The following is a 16,455-nucleotide window of genomic DNA, read 5'->3' as shown; positions in this document are numbered from 1 at the left end:
CTGTGCCGCAGGGTGAGTAGTGCTTGACTCCCCACTCAACACGCTCGGTTTGGAAATTGTGATGCCAAGTGCCAAAGGCCCCATCCCCAAAGATTGGTCAGCACATCGAGCGGGTGAAGATGCTCAATTTAACATGATGATCATGGAGCAGAGCTCCCCCCAGCAGGATCCAGGTAAACCCTTCTGCTCTGCTACCATCCACCTTCTGCCACAGAGGGGACCGGTTGGGATTGAGCCTCTCCTGCAGTGCACACTCAGCAGGGCAGTGGGCACGTTTTTCTGGAGGTCCCACTGATCCTTAAATTGCTAGCTATTATGTTCTATCTGCCTATGAATCTTCCACGTATCAGCAGCACAGTACCTGTGGATGGGAAAAACTGGCCCTCAATTAAGCGTCTAAAAGTCTTGGCTAGACCCTGGGCTTCCTTTATAGCAAGGGGTGAAACAGGGAGTTGCAGTTTACCTCCCACAGAATGAGACGGGAGAGGGAAGACCGCTCTTCCCCATGCGTCCAGCACGTTTAGCTGGCACCGCTGGGATGCACCTACAACATTGCACCGAACTGCGGTATTGGGATAAATGAAAGAGTTGCAGGAGCTGCCAGCTCTCACGATGCTCGTGAGAAGAGTTGGGGTGTGCCTGCCAGACCCAGGGGCTTGGCCAAGGTGGGACATCCCCACACTGCGTCCTCTTGCAGCCAAGACAAGATGGGAGGTTTAATGGGAGCTTTGGGGAGGAGGTCTCTGTGGCTGAAAGAAGATGGTGAGATGCACTATGGCATGTAATTAAGCTCCAGAGGAGTTGGGGAAGATTTCTCCTGATGGAAGTGGGTGACAGAGGCTGGTATTGTTAGGAAACAGTGTTGTAAGGAAGAGAAGACCTGCCCCTGCTTGGCTTCAGGTTAGGTAGGACAGTCTCTATGCCTAATAGCTCATTGTGATGGACTCACCAAATCTCAAATGTCATGTCGGCACCTAATTAATAAGGCAAAGCAGCAAAAGGGCCGATCACTAGAACCTGAGCTGGACACATGCTGCCTGGGGTGGGTTTTTGGTGTGTCTTCATGCTCGTCTCAGCCCTGCGGGTCAGTGGAGACACTTTAAGAAGCCCACACAAAGCAACAGGCACAAACCCAAGACTGCAAGTTATTTCTTGCTCATACCAGCCTAAGAAAAGACACTGAAACACAGAGCTGCTGCTACTGTGTTTACAGGTGGCAGAACTTGTCCTTTAAATCAGTCCTACAGAAAACCCTGGGCTTCACCTTCCCATGACACTGGGGACCGAAGACCTTGTCTCTTTGCTTCTTGGGTTTCCCATCCCGGGAAGAGCTCCTGAGCATACAGCAACACCCACAGCCTGTGTGAAAAGCCCTGCCACGGGGCGAGCCTTGTCTCAGAGTTCAATTCAAGGTGACGCCCATTACTTTTAGTACAAAATCCTTAATTTATGAACCCTCCAACACTGGTGAGACAGAAGTAAACAGCCTTTACACCCCGTGTCCTTCACAGCCGCGGCGCTGTTCAAACACCCCGGGAATCTGCAGGCAGCGGGATGGAATAAGTCACCGTTTCCCAGGGCCCTCCGACTCCTGCCGTGATCCCTTGCTCAGACCCGGCTGACCCCGAGGGAGCTGGGGACAGGGAAGTCCCTCGGTGACATGGCGGGGGGCAGGTGTTGATCCCTTTAGGGCTGTAAATTAGGAGGGGAGGATGGTGGGGTGTCGGTGCAGGTGTGGGGGTGGAGGTGGGATGTACAAAGAGACGCGCTGAGCCCTCGGCATTGCACAGGTTGTGTTTGGCGCAAGGACAAGGGGAGGGGAAACAGGAGGATACACGCAGCGTGATGTGCCAACCTTTCTCAGGACGATCCTCTGTATTGCAGCTTGCATAAATATAGTGATCCAAGTTCATCAGGGCTGCACCGCTGTCCCCAGGCTGCAGCCCCTACTGCAGGACCTTTTACTGCAGGACCTGCTGCTGCAGGACCCTCCACTCTGAGCTAAGATACTTCCCCGGCTTTTACAGCCACGGGCTTTGAGACACATCTGAGAACAGCAGTCCCCAACAATGCCACCAACCACAGCCGTGTCCCAGCCCAAGGACCCACAAAGCCGGACATGAGACACATTGCTGTTAACGTACACAGGTCACATCAGCACCTAAGATCGCTCAGCCCCCGAAATACACGGATCTAGGCAAAAAAAAAAAGGAAATGCTCATATGCAGCAGTAAGCAACGCTTAGGTTTTTTGTTCTCTTTTGGGAGATTTTTGGTTTTCTAGTTCTCCTCCACCAGAAAAACTCAGCTGGACTGTTCTCTTACTCTCTTAGGGCTCTTCTACTTGAGTAGGTAACCACTCAACTTTAATAATCAACCAGTGGTGGTCTTGAGTCCTTACCTCTTTTCCGTCAAGCGTTGGTCCCACTTTGGCTAACCCCTCTGTGCTTATAGATTTAGCCACCTCTGGGAAAATCTTTCTGCATCTTCCCTACACTCCCATGTCACTCCTAGAAACACCCATCTCTTGGGATGCTGCACACTTGTTTCAAACACTCAGTCATTTTGGGCATAAAAGGAAATCACTTGTCCCAGTACAAATAACAGAATTTATGTATCAATTTAATGCAATTTCATGTCAGGCAGATGATTGCTCAAAAGACATTTACCATCAAAGTGCTTTAAAAGAAGAGACAACGTACCTGCAGGTTCCTCTGTGCTGCTGGCAGCAGTGGTGGGGGGAGCGGCGGGGATCTCTGTGCAGGACAGCGAGAAGCAGGCAAGAAAGGAGAGGAGATAAAAGAAGGAGGCATTATTCCAGATCCCAAAGAGTCTGGCCCCTGCACACACCGTGTTTGCCCTTCCCAACCATGTCTACCAGCAAGGGGTATTTCCCAACCGTGTCCTCCAGCAAGGAGCCTTGCAAGAACCCCAGGAACCAGCACACCAGGACCATACCCTCTGGGGAACTAAGCCTCCCAGGAGGGTGTGGGAAAGGGTTTTTTAAACCAAAAATTTTAGCTTGTGGCTAAAAATAAAAGAAGCTACAGCCAGCCAGGTAATTGATATGGTGCCACAGCCAGCAATCGCTATGGTGCCCAGACACAGCCTGCTGCAGTTGCTAGGTCCCAGTTGTACCCCAAGGTGAGGGATGCTTTTGCGGGGGCTCGGAGGGTGCATAAGCCAGGCAGGGCGGTGTGGCTGCCTGCTCTGCGGTGCCCAGCCCCAGCAGGCAGTGGGAGTGTTGCTGTCTCTCCCTGTCCCTGGGTTGTCCCTTCTAGCTGCTGTTTCCATCCATGCCTGAGGCACACTCACACTCCTCTCGTGTGAGATAGGATGCAGGTAAAGTATTGCATCTATCTGCTGGGATGCAAGTGTTATCTCACACATTTAAAGGAAACACAAACATATCTGGTGCCAATGCAATGGTCACTGGTTTTGATTTGGGGCCGGCTTTGCATAGCTGTAACCACATAATGTTCTGGATTTTCATGCCCAAGTCTGACTGTGTTTGTTGATGTTAAGAAGGATGGACTGCAGATGGAGCACATTATATGGTCCCAACTTTGGCAAGACGATCTCTTTTCCTCAGTGGACATACGCAGCTCTCACGACTGACATCTTTTGCGCATTTAGGGCACAGTGTTGCAATTTCTGTGCATCCCTGGGAATCCTGGTAGGGGAACACCCTCCCAGTTCATTTTGAAAGTGGAATTTAGGCACCAGCTGAGGTTCAACATCTACCTCCTTCTGCTTTTGCTCTCAGGAACCTGCCCGGCCGCAGAGGTAGGGTTTGCTTGGGTCTGTCTGCGTTGCGGTGACGGCAGCTTGTAGGGGTGCAGCCCAATTACCATTAGATGACTTTTCGAGTCGTTCACCCTCATGCAATTAAACACAGGCACAAGTCCCTGTGAAACACACGGTGCATAATCAGGCAGCACATGAACCGCAGCCAGCACAGCCATCCCAAAGCTGGTGGCTGGATGGGTGCTCGTGCCTGCCTGCGTGGGCTGCCATGCAGACAGCCCTCACTGGTGTCTTGTTTGTTCCCCACGAGGTGATTTTTGCATGGCTATAAGTCTTTGGGACTTAAGTAGTGGTAAATCGGAGAGTAACTGTGCTCTTGCAGATGTGGACAGACCCTTGCTAGGTGCAGTGTACCTGTGCCCTCCCAGTGCCGGATGGAAGAGCAGTGCAGGTAGGGATGGAAAGCAAATGCCCTCCACTATGCATGTATGAAATATGTGTGAAATACATCCCCCCCCCATGTAGAATATGCTGACTGACATTTTTCAAGGGTGAAAATGTGCTGGTTTGGGTTTTTTTAGGATGAGAGAATTGTGAGTTGCTCATATCCTCATTTTAATTGCTTTAGCATCGTACGTGCAGACCAAACTCCCAACAACTGCACAGCGGCTTGGTAGCCAGAATAGAGTGTTGCTTGAAAAACGTTTCAACCAAAATTTTTGGCCCCTTCTAAAGGATGCTTTGCAGTGACACACAAGTAAGGGACTCTCACGAGTGCTGGGGTGGTGGCTGGGTTGCAGGGCCAGGGCAGGGCAGCCCTGCCAGGCTCACGCCAGCCTTGAGCACGCCGGTTCGGCAGCTGGCGTGAGCACAGCCCGGCTCCAAATGCCTGGTTGGATCGTGTTGAAATTCTGTGTCTGTCTTTATTTAGTGCAATGAATCCCAAGGGAGGTGATGCAAGGAACAATTTACTCTCTGATTTACCATGGCCCTGGGGAATGATTAATGATAAACCTTTGCGCATACTTGCTGCAAAGCATACCGGAGCCATGACTGTAGCATCTTGGGGAAACAAGCATCTGGTTTGAGCTCTTGCCGTCCCATTGCGACACGGGGAAGAATGAATCTCAAGTGACCAAAAACCACCCTGGAATGTATGTTTTCTTCAACAGGAGAAGGTGGAGAAAGGGTATATCTGCCCCACAATTTGGCAATGGCCATCCTGAGAGGCAGATGCTGTGAGGGGACAGTGCGGGAGCAGACTGTGGGTTCCCAAAAAAGACTTGATTCTTTCAACCTTCACCTTTCTTTTCCCATTGGGCTTTATTTCCCCTTTTAGCAACAGGGAGTCAGCCTCGAGGGCAGCAGCCTCTCCTTCCCAGCCGTAATTTTGATGCTTCTTTTCGTTAGGGCAGGTGGAGATGTCTCTCGCAAGGTGCATGAGCTACCAAATGATCCAACAACAGCGAACCCAACAGGCAGTGGAGAGAAGCACTGGGCTAAAGCACACCTTGCCCGGGCAGCGAGCACTCGACAGGGACTGAGTGAGGATGTGGATGCTTGCAAAGCAAATGCTGCAATGGAGAGACTTTGGGAACTGTACCTGGTGCTTGCTGCTGTTGTTTTAAGAGCAGAGGATGAGAGCAGCCTTGGGAAGGCAAACTAAAAAGCAAACCCAAGGAAGCAAACGGTAAAACAGTTTCTGGATGGGTTGTGTGAGATCTCCTTTAGCAATCCAGCTATCAGCTGTGTTAATTTGATGGCAACTCCATCAAACCAGCAGCTCCTCTGATTTGAGCTCTGTGCCAATGCAACACAGCCTGATTTTGGAGAGAAAAACCTGTTTGTAGCAATCTGCCTTAGCTTTCAGACCTGATGTAGTACCCCAAAGCAAATGTGCTCTCAGGGCACCTTTGCTATGTGAAGCAAAACCAAATTACCGGCAAATTGAGCTGTAGATGCACTCACACAACCCATCCAACAAGGCAGACGAGCTACCTGGAAGGTAGGGATGAATTTTGGACTATACACCCTACTGTGGGCAGTGCGGCTGGCAGGGGTACCCAGGCAGCTCCATCCCCTCAGCATTGCCCGTCGGCATGTATGCGGTGGGGTTAGTAGCCGCCCAGCCTGGGCAGTGGCTCCTGCGGGTTTATAAAGGTTAATATCTCTAATCTACAGACATCGAAAGAGCGATCCACCTACTTATGCAGGGGGCAATGGGAGACCGGCTTTGCTGGTAGCCTTTGGCGCATCGATTGCACGTGATGCCGGTGACACCGTCTTTACAGGGACATTGGCCCGTGGTTTGGTTACAGGTTTGGCCGGCGGCGCCCACGGGATGGCAATCGCACTCTGTGGGGGGAACACACAACAAGAGGGTCAGGGGGAGAGGAGAGCGGGCGCAGGTGACGTTGTGGCATCGGCGGGGAGCGGGGCGAGCGTCGCGGGCTGCCGGCAGCTCTCGCGGCACGGCTCCACTTTCTCCACAGCTGGCGCTGGACCTGTGGCAAACGTCCTGTCCAGCCAGAGACCGCACTGACCTGAAACAGAGGTGGCATTTGGCAGAGGGGATGTGCGTGGCCATCACTTGGGTGCAGAGGGGATAGCACCAGAGAGGGGATGGCCCAGCCACAAGCCGGTCCCGCTGCGGAGATGGAACTGCAGCTAGGACGTCTTGCCCAGGACAATGAGTGCTCTACAGATCCGGGGAGGCAGCGTTGGGTGTCTCTGCTCAAGGGTATCCACCCATGGATGCTGCAACTGCCTCGTCCCACGGGTGCTGTGATCAAGAATTTACAGGACTTGAAGAGGAGGAGAGCAGGTGAGGCAGCACCGCCGGAGGACTCCAGGAGCCACAGCACCCACTGCCCCCACCCCAGCCAGCTTCAAACTCCCTTGGGCTCCCTGGAGCTGTGCCGGGGCTGTAAGGAAGAGGTACAAAATCAAGGAGCATTTCATCACCCCTTCAGCACATGAGATCTCAGGCAGGAAGCAATTGCTTTCAGAGATGTTGGGAATTCATTTCACGTGCACTACAAAAAAAAAAAACCAAAACTAACCCTCCTTTCAGTGCTTTCACTCGAGCCAATCCCCGCTGAGCAGCATCCCTGGCAGCTGGCACTGCGGGCGCAGGAAGGAAATGCCCTTGTGGGATGCAGGCAGGCTGGAGGACCTGCTGTTCCCGGCCAGATGGATGGAGGCTTGACGGCAGAGCTGGGCAGATGTGAAGGGTTTGGCAGGGGATGTAAATACTGCACTTGAAATCATTCACCATCTCATTTCCCACAGTGGGACTTACCGGCGCAGCTGTTTGTTTAAAAAAAAAAAAAAAAAAAGCCAAAAAAGAAAAAAAGCATCGGGGCTTGTTATCATCACTGCTCCAAAAGGATTATGGCCTCGCACATTTGTTAACAGCCCTGATTTCTAAGAGCTGCAAGCGCCGTGCCAGACTGTGGTCTGCCCCTGCTGAGCGGTGGCAGGGAAAGGCAGGAAAGCTTTCCTTTTCTTGTGCAGCATCCTCGGGAAGGAGCCAGCCAAAACCCTCCCTGGGGAGCTCTGATCCTGCTCTCTTTCTGCCCCTCAGGGGAGCTGCCTGCCAGAAAGAGGGTTTGGGGGAAAACCTGCCCCGCTGCCCAAAACCTGGAGGGGGCTGGTCTGTGGGTCAGGACCAGTGCGAGTATCTCCACGGGCTCCAGCGACTGGGCTTGGCTTTCAAACACCCCCGAATCCCCCAGATTGAGCATATCACTCCCATGAGGGTTTGTGCTGGACCCTACAGTGCTTCTTGCTTTGTCTTGCACCCCCTTGGCTCTGAGACACCCTAAATCTGCCGCATTCGGGGATGGCAGATCACATCCCGCGTTCATTTGTGTTGGGTGTCCAAGATTTGGTGTTTGGCTGGAGCTCCCCTCCAACCTGCCCCAGCACCATCCTGTTCCTGCTCCCTGCACCAGCAGCATCCAGTTTGACCTTACTGGTCAGCAGCTGCCAGGTTGGTCCCCCTCCCAGCAGGGTTTGGATGGTGCCTGGAGCCCCTCTGCACTGGGATGTCCCCTTCTCCCTGCACAGGACATCCCGTCCCCACGTAGCTACCCCAGAGCACGAGCAAACTGCCGCTGTCCCCCGGTTCTGCCAGTACTGGATGGAAAGAGACCGAGCCTTGCCAAAATCTGATGATTTTTCACATGAGAAGGGAAAAAAAAAAACAAACAACAAAGCTTTTGCTCCTTTTCTCCTCCTTCCCTAACACTTCTGATTTGGGGTTTTTGATTAAAAGTCCTTCTCTCCCCCCCTGCCTTGAGCTGCCTCTGGGAACCGGCCGCTTGCAAACCTGCCCGTAGCAAAAAACTTGCTTTTCTATCAAACCAGGTTTCGACTGGAAAAGTTTTATCATTAAATCAGTGTGGCTGGTGATGAGCGCAGAGAGCAGAGCAATGTTTAGGCGAGAAAACCTGCACGCTGCAGCCCCAAGGGATGGCTTCAATATTGCTGGGGGAGAGGAAATAAAAATACATTAAGCAAGAGCCTGAAGAAAGAACAGGACAGAAAAGAGTTAAAGAAGAGCAGAGAGGCAGGAGTTAATACAAAAATAAGCAAATCAGGGAAGGGTTACACAAGAAGAGGCAAAGGGCAGGAGGATGGGGAGGAACATGCCTCATGTTTCAGGCGTCCCCTCTGGGGTTGCTCGTGCTGGTTTCAGGCATCGCCTGCAAACCCCCATCCTGTGAGTAATCCTCCCCCATGTGAACGGATTGCACTGATTTCAGTGGGACCGCTTGGACGAGAGAGGGGGAAAAAAAAAAAAAAAGATGAAAAAAAAGGAAAGAAAACCTTCGTGATGAGTAAGATTTACAGAATCAGGCTCTTGGAGAATGGGCCGCAGAGCACAGAGCACTCTTTTGGACACCACATAAATAAATAGCGATGCTGCTGTTTCCTTCCCTCATGAGGTAATGCCTCGGCACAGCTTGTCCAAAGCTGCCGTGGTTATTTTTACAGCCGTATCTGTCTGAGGTTGTCTAGTCTCTCCCCAAGCTGGGCTCCTGCGAGGGCTCTGCAGCACGGCTGTTAACCCTGTCCCCATGGGCACGCGTGATGTGCTCAAGGTTACAGAGTAGACAAGTGGCAGAGGAGCTGGGGATCACCATCCTCTGGTCCAGGACCTCACCAGAAGAAACCCCTGGCTGACTGCTAATAGCTCCCTCCGACACACCATGGGGTAAATCCTCTCTGGGTGTAGGGATGTGCTTTCTGCCCCTGGTCCCCAACTCTTTGTTGCAGCCCAGGAGCCTGCGAGTCTGGGTCGACTGCCTTGGGCAGCAGCACTCCGGCTCCTTGAATGCCTGACCCCATTTTGACTTTTCTACCTTCCAGAAAACTCTCCGAATCAGCAGCAACTCAACCCTCCTGGTGCGGGGAGGCAGGAGATGGTCTAAGCAGTGTCTGCAGATGTACAGTTGCCGTCCCTGTCCCAGAGGAACTGAACCAGTGCCAGTAATTAGGAGCAATTAAAGGCAATTTGCAGTTCCCTGGCCAGTGCAAACACTTGCAGCCAGCAATCACAGGCTCTTCTCCTTCCCCAGCCATGGAGTAGCTGGGCTGCTGGTGGTTAATGCTGCTTTTTCCAGTACAGTTCAAATTCCTTTGGGTTGTAACCCCAAATGGAGGAAAGACAGCACTAGAGTCGCAAAGGGGGTGTGATTGGTGCAAACACGCCTTTGGCATCCTCACTGCCTTTCTGATAGGCACCTTTTGATTCACAAAACATGTTTGCATGCCCAGACTTCCCTGGGTGCAAGTGTTTGTCCATCACCCACCGCGAAGCAGAATATCAGCAGTCCTCTGCACTGAGCAGAGCAGAGACCGTGGGGCACCAGAGCTGAGAAAACGTCACCGATCAGGAAAGGAGGGCGCGTGGGCCATCATTTGAGATAACAAGGGGGATAACAGCTGTTTTACCCTCCGTATCCTCACGCTTTGCTTAAAAAAATCACTCCATAGAGGAGGATGCAATGGTGAGTGAGTTGGGAGAGGAGCAAACAGGAATGATGTTGGTGCAAGAAAATGGTGTGTCTTTAGCCTGTTAGTTCACACGGCATCAGGGGGAAGGAAAATAACTGTCATGATTTAGTCCTTTCAGAAAGTCTTTAAGAAAAATCTTCAGTGAGTGTCTGTGGCAGAGATGAGCAGGAATTACTAGTGAAAAATGAATTTATTTTGTGCTTAAAAATCTGGCTCTGGAGGAGAAAACAAGGAGGAGGAGCATATGGTGAGGCTTTAATGGGGAATGAGGGTAGCAATGGGGGTGCCTCTGCCCACAAAAGCTGGTTTTTCTTATACAATAACCATGACCTGGAAAGCAGGGAGCTAACAGCATTTCTAGGTGACCACCTTCAGCTTGGCTAGTCCAGACGTGAGGAGACCAGGTAGGTCTTCTGTGAGACCTAATGGGTGAGGGGATAACAGATAAAAACCAGTGCGCAGAAGGAGGCATAATTGGAAGGAGGGAACAGGATGGCTCATATACACTGAAGGGTCCCAATTAACTGCAACCACTCCAGGAAAAGATCTAGGAGTCAATGAAACATCTGGCTGATTGCAACGGAGCTCAGAAGAGCAACAAGATAGTAGGTTGTATTATGAAAGGGATAGAGAGTAACACTGAATATAATATCATGACACTATAGAAATCAATAGTACGTCCTCAGCTGGGAAACTGGAGTGAAAGGCACGGAGAGGCACCCATCTGAGGGCGATGGAAAAGATTAGAAATGCCTTGCCAAGAGACGATGGAGGGATGCCAAGTAATGCACAGCGCCGAGAAGGTCAGACAGGTGCTCCTCTTCACTGGTCCTTAAAATACAGGAACAAAGGGACATTCAATGCATTTAAAAGGCAACCTTTTTCAATGATAAAAGGAAATGCTTCTTTGCACTGCACATAATTAACTTGTAGAACTTACGCTACGAGACACCATGGCAAAGGCCCAACAGGATTAGATAGGCCTATGAATGAGAACATCTGTAGTTACATTAGCTGGGATTAATATATATAAGGATATAAGCACTCCAAGCCAGCTACTAACTGCCTGCAGTTAGGAAGAGATTTCCCCTGGGGGCATGCTATTGCAAAACTGTCTGTCATAGAGTTTTATATCTCTGTCTGAAGCTTCCAAGACAAGCCACTATTATATGTGTGAATCTGCTGAGGCAGACCATCGTCCGCTGGAGCATAGGCAACGGTGCATTTCAGCTGAGATTTGGCTGGTTTGGGACGAAAAAATACCTGAAAGCAAGTCTTAGGACCATGCATGAAAGGATGCAAAATGCCCTGGAAAAGTGGTGGAACTTGCTGAGATGTCTCTGGCCCACCGAAGGTTGACAAATAGCATGACAAAAATGCAAATATTTTTCCACCCCTGAATTTTGGTCAGAGGTATTCCCAGCTGCTAATCTTCCCCCATACATGTGTGTTGAAAGGTAAACAGAGGGATAAATCCCCAGGCTTAGCTCTCTTCAGGTGTGACTTTTTTTGAGAAGGTACCTGAAAGGACATGCATTTTTTGAGAATTAGCATCTTCCTGTTTTCAGGGAAGCTGTTTCCTTAGGAGGTTTTCAGAATGATGAAAAATCCATTTGACTGAACAACAGAAGAAGGCTTGATTTCATGGGATGTCTAGATTTCCTCTTGTCACACTATCAGCAATGATAACATACGTCGCAGGGCTCCTAGATTTAATAGCCCAAAGCGTGAGCACTTTACCTTGCGCCATGCACTAAGCAGTAAAGCAGCAATGCATTAAACTAGAAAAAACCACCTTAATTTGCAACAGTCATTGATGAAGGTTTCTGTATGGAGAAAGAACCTTCTTCAGGAAATCACGCTCAGTTTTAAGTACAAATTTAAGTCCCCTGTAGCCAATGTGCCTTAGGTACACAGTTATATTTAACCATCCTTTTAAATGCTTTTCCAGAATCATGGCCAAAATTGCCTCACTTTGGTTGCTTTCCTTCTTTCCTCCAAAGACTCCGACTGGAGTAAAAAATGTGGCTACAGAAGCTTTCTGCTGGAAAAAAGGTGCACCAACATCAAGCTTCTTGTGTGGAGGCTTTGATTCCAACAATATCTTAAACAGCAAAATATCAAAACAACTCAACTTAAATTTGCCTGTTGCTTCAATAGCTCAGCCCACGTCATCCTGATGCTGTAAACATATTTTACTTAGTCTTATGTTTTAGCATTTAGAGTTATCGTTCCGATATCATTACTTAAGCAAGCTTTTTTGTAGTTGTAGAGTTATTTTTTTCCTGCTCCACTGTCTTTAGTAACTTGGGTACTGGTTCCAGTGAACACTTCTGCCCAGGGAATGCAAGGTGTGAGAAACTCCTGGGGTGGGTCCAGTTGTCTCCCCTCAGCTGTAATCCATCTCAAAGGTGACCCCAGCCTTGAAGCTGTCCCAAAGACCTGACCTGGGCAGGCTTTTTTTAACAGGTTTGCTTTGGCTCCTGTGTTTGGAGAAACAATTCAAAACAAGCTGTGCTCCTTCCTTTGGAGACCTACCCTGGTTATTTGTCCATGGGCGAGGAGAGTTATGATCTGCTATCCGTGCGCCTGAGTGGTGCAGAGAGGTTTATGCTGGCTCGGGGGACGGATCCTGCAGGGATGGGCGAGACCATATTTAACGGCAGAGCATCTCCACCATGGGCAGCATGTCCTGCAAATCCCACAGATTTATGTCACGGGGAAGAGAAACTGATATTTAATGTGTACCCACCCAGTCCGGCCCCAGCTCGTTTGCTAACCAGAAGCAGAGGTTGAAACGTCTCTGTGTTAACTCTGAATACTAATAATGGCTTTAAATATTAACTGTTAACTGCTTTGCAATGAGATAGTCAGCTTGTCTGCGATATTGTGAACTGGACTTAGTTCTCCAAAGGATCATGTTCACGCACAATGTCCCTCAGCACATTCTCTTGGAGATTTAAAGGTTTCTTGCCAGCAGAAAATGAATTCCCCCTTTTATCAGGCAAAGCCAAATAATCTCTTGGCATTTTACAGTGTCCCTCCTCCTGTGCAGCTTCTCAGGGCTCTCCCATTTCTTCCTCCTGAACTGGCACTTGGGGAAGCCAAGGGCTTTGGCTCCCTGTGGTTTGGGCCAAATTTCACAGATTAGACCTTGTCTTTGTCTTCTCCGTAACAAGTAACAGACGGGGCCCACAATGCCTCCACTGAGCAGCAGTCGCCGCTAATCCGGAGGGGGCTTTGAACCACGGTAATAAATCCACTTTTTGGGCAGGCGCGCTATGGGCAGGCATTAGTGATACAGACAATAAGACAATTATGGCAGCACTTTCCAAAACGCTTGAAAATCCTCTTGTTAAAAATTCCCCTGTTGCCTTGGAGCTCCACCTTTCTGGTGATTGCAACGGAGCCGGAGAAGCCACCAGGGAGAGTGGTGGGGACGCTGAGACACCCAGGGATGAAGCATTGGGGCTTCCTTCTCCCCGCTTTACTGGCAGGACTTGGGTTTTGTCATGGGGGATGTCAGCCCTTTTACTTTTCCATTTAAAACATGTCAATTCTGGTCAAAGACCCCCGGGGGCAGCTCTGGCAAGGCAGAGAGCAGCTTAGTGGGGCACAGTCCCTGAGCAGGGTGTCCTCGTGGGTCTAAAGCAAAATAAGGCTCAACCTGCTCTCATGGGAGACATTGCGTGAGAAAGAGTGAGTTGGAAAATACTTGAGGAAACAAAACAAGGCAAACAGTTTTTCCTCCTGATGAGGTTATAACCTGGCTGCTGAGGAAACGAGGTTCCTACAAGTGTATTCTCCCACTAATAATATTTCAATTAAATCTGGCAGCGAAGCAAAAGTCTCAGAGATGATGAGGTCGCTACAAGCCTCACGAAGTGAAGCAGTTGGGTAGATGAGATAGATAGAAACCTTAGAAAAAGCTCAGCAGAGGGGGATCCCTTCGGTGTGCACAGCCCTTATCAGACACTAAAGCATCCACAGTGGGGAGAGCCCCCCCAGCACCCCAAGTGCTGACGAAAAATTGAGAGCTCCTGGAGCACAAATCCAGGCCACTGATTTGTGATGCTCTGAGCCGTGTACGTTTGACTGGAAAAAATATCTCTGAGAAAAAAACCTTTTCATTTCAGTATGCTTAAAATCAGAACAGGGCATGTGGGTGAGCGGGACTGAACTTTGTTTTAATGTTCAGGACCTGAGAGCCTGGAGGACTTTTCGCTCTTGAGAACTGATCTGAAGCCAGAAATTATCTCAACAGTTTGAAAATATTTATGGGGAAGGCAAATTATTCCTTTTCTTTCCTCTGTCTCAGAGATACGCAAAGGTCTGGCTACGCAAATGAATTTAGCAACTTTTGTTCTTAGTCTGAGACTTGTGTTGGACAAATGGGTTTTAGTCTGGGGTTTTTTTTAATAGGGTGCAAATTCCCCTCTATTGTGTTGCACCCAGCCACTTCTGAAAAACCACGGTCCAAACCTGCCCTTCAGGATTGCTTATGGACGTATTTCTGCTGAAAAACCAAACCCAAATATTTTTGAAGGTGGTTGACCCCAAATTTAGCCTATAAAACTCCTCTCAGGCACCATCATTGCAAGGATGGGATTTTTCAGAAATGCAGCGCTTCTGTCAGGGAATCAACACTGTCTAAATTTTCCTAATAAGCTAAATCGTCCAAATGTCTAACATGGATTTGGGACTCAGCCGTGAGCTGTATCTCCCCTCTGAAGGTGCTGGGGGAAAGGTTTCTAGGCTGGAGTGGAGAGCTCAAGGTCCTTCTGAGGGTCTCCAGCTGAGCCTCCTCCATCGCACGTCTTCGCTCCCTGGAGTCAGCAGAGCATCTCACCCTGACCTCTGCAAGACCCGCACAGTGCTGGCAGTTTCTGCCACGGCTTTTACCCTTTCTGGAGGCTCTTTGCATGCTTTTTCAGCTCATCCTTTCGTGGGGCTGTTCTTCCCTCCCGTGCTAAAAGTGATGAAGGTCTCCCGTTGCAGCGGAGATGCATCTCTAAACTAGCTCACTTGGTGTTGTCCTTCTCCTGGGAGGTGGTGCTTTGGGTCCTGGTTTTACTCATTTGGGTGGAAGAAGCAACCGGTGGGTACTTTTGTGGGAGAGCGTCCTCAGGAGCACGGCACGTGGGGCATCGCTGGGATCCCGGGCGCATCTCCCGAGGGAGCGGGTGCTCTCAACGCCGAGCACAGACGGGTGCTCTCAACGCCAACACATCAGAGCTGCGCTCCGGGGTTTGTGCTACAGGTCAGGCCCTCACCCTGCAAGGTGCTGTCTTGTTTACATCCAGATGTCTTCCCAGCCCTTTTGAAGATACGTCAAAAGCCCCTTCCACACCTCCCCTTCCCTAAACCAGGTCTGTTTCAAATTTGCCTTTAAATGCAAGTTAGTGTCTACCGATTCGGCAAAGTCCAAAAGATGCTCTTAGAAGAGAGGGGAGCTTTGCTGAAAAGGGCTTGGAAGCACTGACGTGGCTTTTTGGAAGAGAACGGAGGGCTCAGGCTAAGAAGCAGCCCCTCTCCCTTGGCACTGCCGCGGGGCTGGGGTGCACAGCATCTGCCCAGCCCGGCGGGAGACTCCAGGCTTGCAGGGAAGTCGAATCGTGCAGCAAAATGCGCCTGGGTGGGAGCAATATGTGAAATTATTGACTTCCCTGGAGCTTGAAGACAGCTGCAGCTTAAGGAAATTTTTGGCATGGAGGTGATCTTGCTCTGATCTTATCACCAGGCACAAACAAACTTCTCTCTCTTTCTTCTTTTTTCCTCTCTTTTTTTAAATTTTCTTCTTTTTTTTTTGTTTTTTTTTTGGTTAATGACCTTCTAAGCCAACGTCTGGAGACCGTAGCAGACCAGAACCCCCTGGCATGTGCACTTCATCTGGGATGTGGATGGCAGAGCCTCCTTGCCCACGGCAATGCCCCTTGGTGCTCTGCCAACCCCCCCGGCGGGGTCTCCTACCAGTCCCCTGTGCTCGCTCCGAGCATCTATGTTTCAATCCCAGACTGCCTAAAATATATTCCACTGAAAGCAAATATCGTTCAAATGCTGCTGTATGCTGGGAGGTGGCCCTGATCATAAGTCAGAGAGAGGAGAAAGTCACCGATGAATTTATGGGAAGACCAGACAGCAGGATTTTACCCTCATCCCAGTTAATTTGCACCGAAACGGAGAACTAACACCAATACTGGAGCACTTTCAGGGGGAGATATGCAGAGGACCAAGAAGTACAACCGCTTCAGATCACCAGTGGCACAAACACGAACTGGAACATGATATTTGTGGTGCTTAAATGTGTGCCCCAGTGCGTGGCACCATCCCCATGCACTGCGTGGGGGTGGTGGAGCCGCCCTGGGCGGGGGGAAAGGGTTGTGCCCGGCTCCGACATTCGGTTTGTTCCACACTGATGGCTCACATAGATCAGACTTAATTTGGAAAGTCCTTGGAAGTGGAAGGCACGCGTGGAAGGGGGAACAGGATGAAGGCTGGCACATGAAGCCCCATGTGGCTTGAAACAATTAGAAAGTGTCTCAATCGCTGGGTTTGCCACAGGAATATTCCACTGCTGCGATGCAGCAAACTCTTCCCGCTCCGGCTTGCACAGAAGCAGCTGTTTAATTTGACATAGCTGCTCACACGTCATTAAAATCGTGGATGTTTAAAAGCTGGCATGGCC

The 16,455-nt window shown here is 50.1% G+C and overlaps 1 protein-coding gene across 1 annotated transcript in view; it reads right to left on the bottom strand.

Annotated features, from left to right (window-relative positions):
• Positions 1-16,455, bottom strand: part of NTN1 (netrin 1) — a 106,517-nt gene that overhangs the window by 27,323 nt on the left and 62,739 nt on the right. Inside the window, exons 3-4 of the mRNA XM_075169785.1 lie at positions 5,952-6,101; positions 2,702-2,755 (exon numbers count right to left, since the gene is read on the bottom strand). Of these exons, the coding sequence (XP_075025886.1) occupies positions 2,702-2,755; positions 5,952-6,101 (204 nt within the window). The remainder of the gene's footprint in view (positions 1-2,701; positions 2,756-5,951; positions 6,102-16,455) is intronic.

This window comes from Calonectris borealis, chromosome 20, assembly GCF_964195595.1.
Source record: "Calonectris borealis chromosome 20, bCalBor7.hap1.2, whole genome shotgun sequence".
Taxonomy (NCBI): domain Eukaryota; kingdom Metazoa; phylum Chordata; class Aves; order Procellariiformes; family Procellariidae; genus Calonectris; species Calonectris borealis.
The sequence above is the reverse complement of the archived record's forward strand: the minus strand, read 5'-3'. Positions and strand labels throughout refer to the sequence as shown.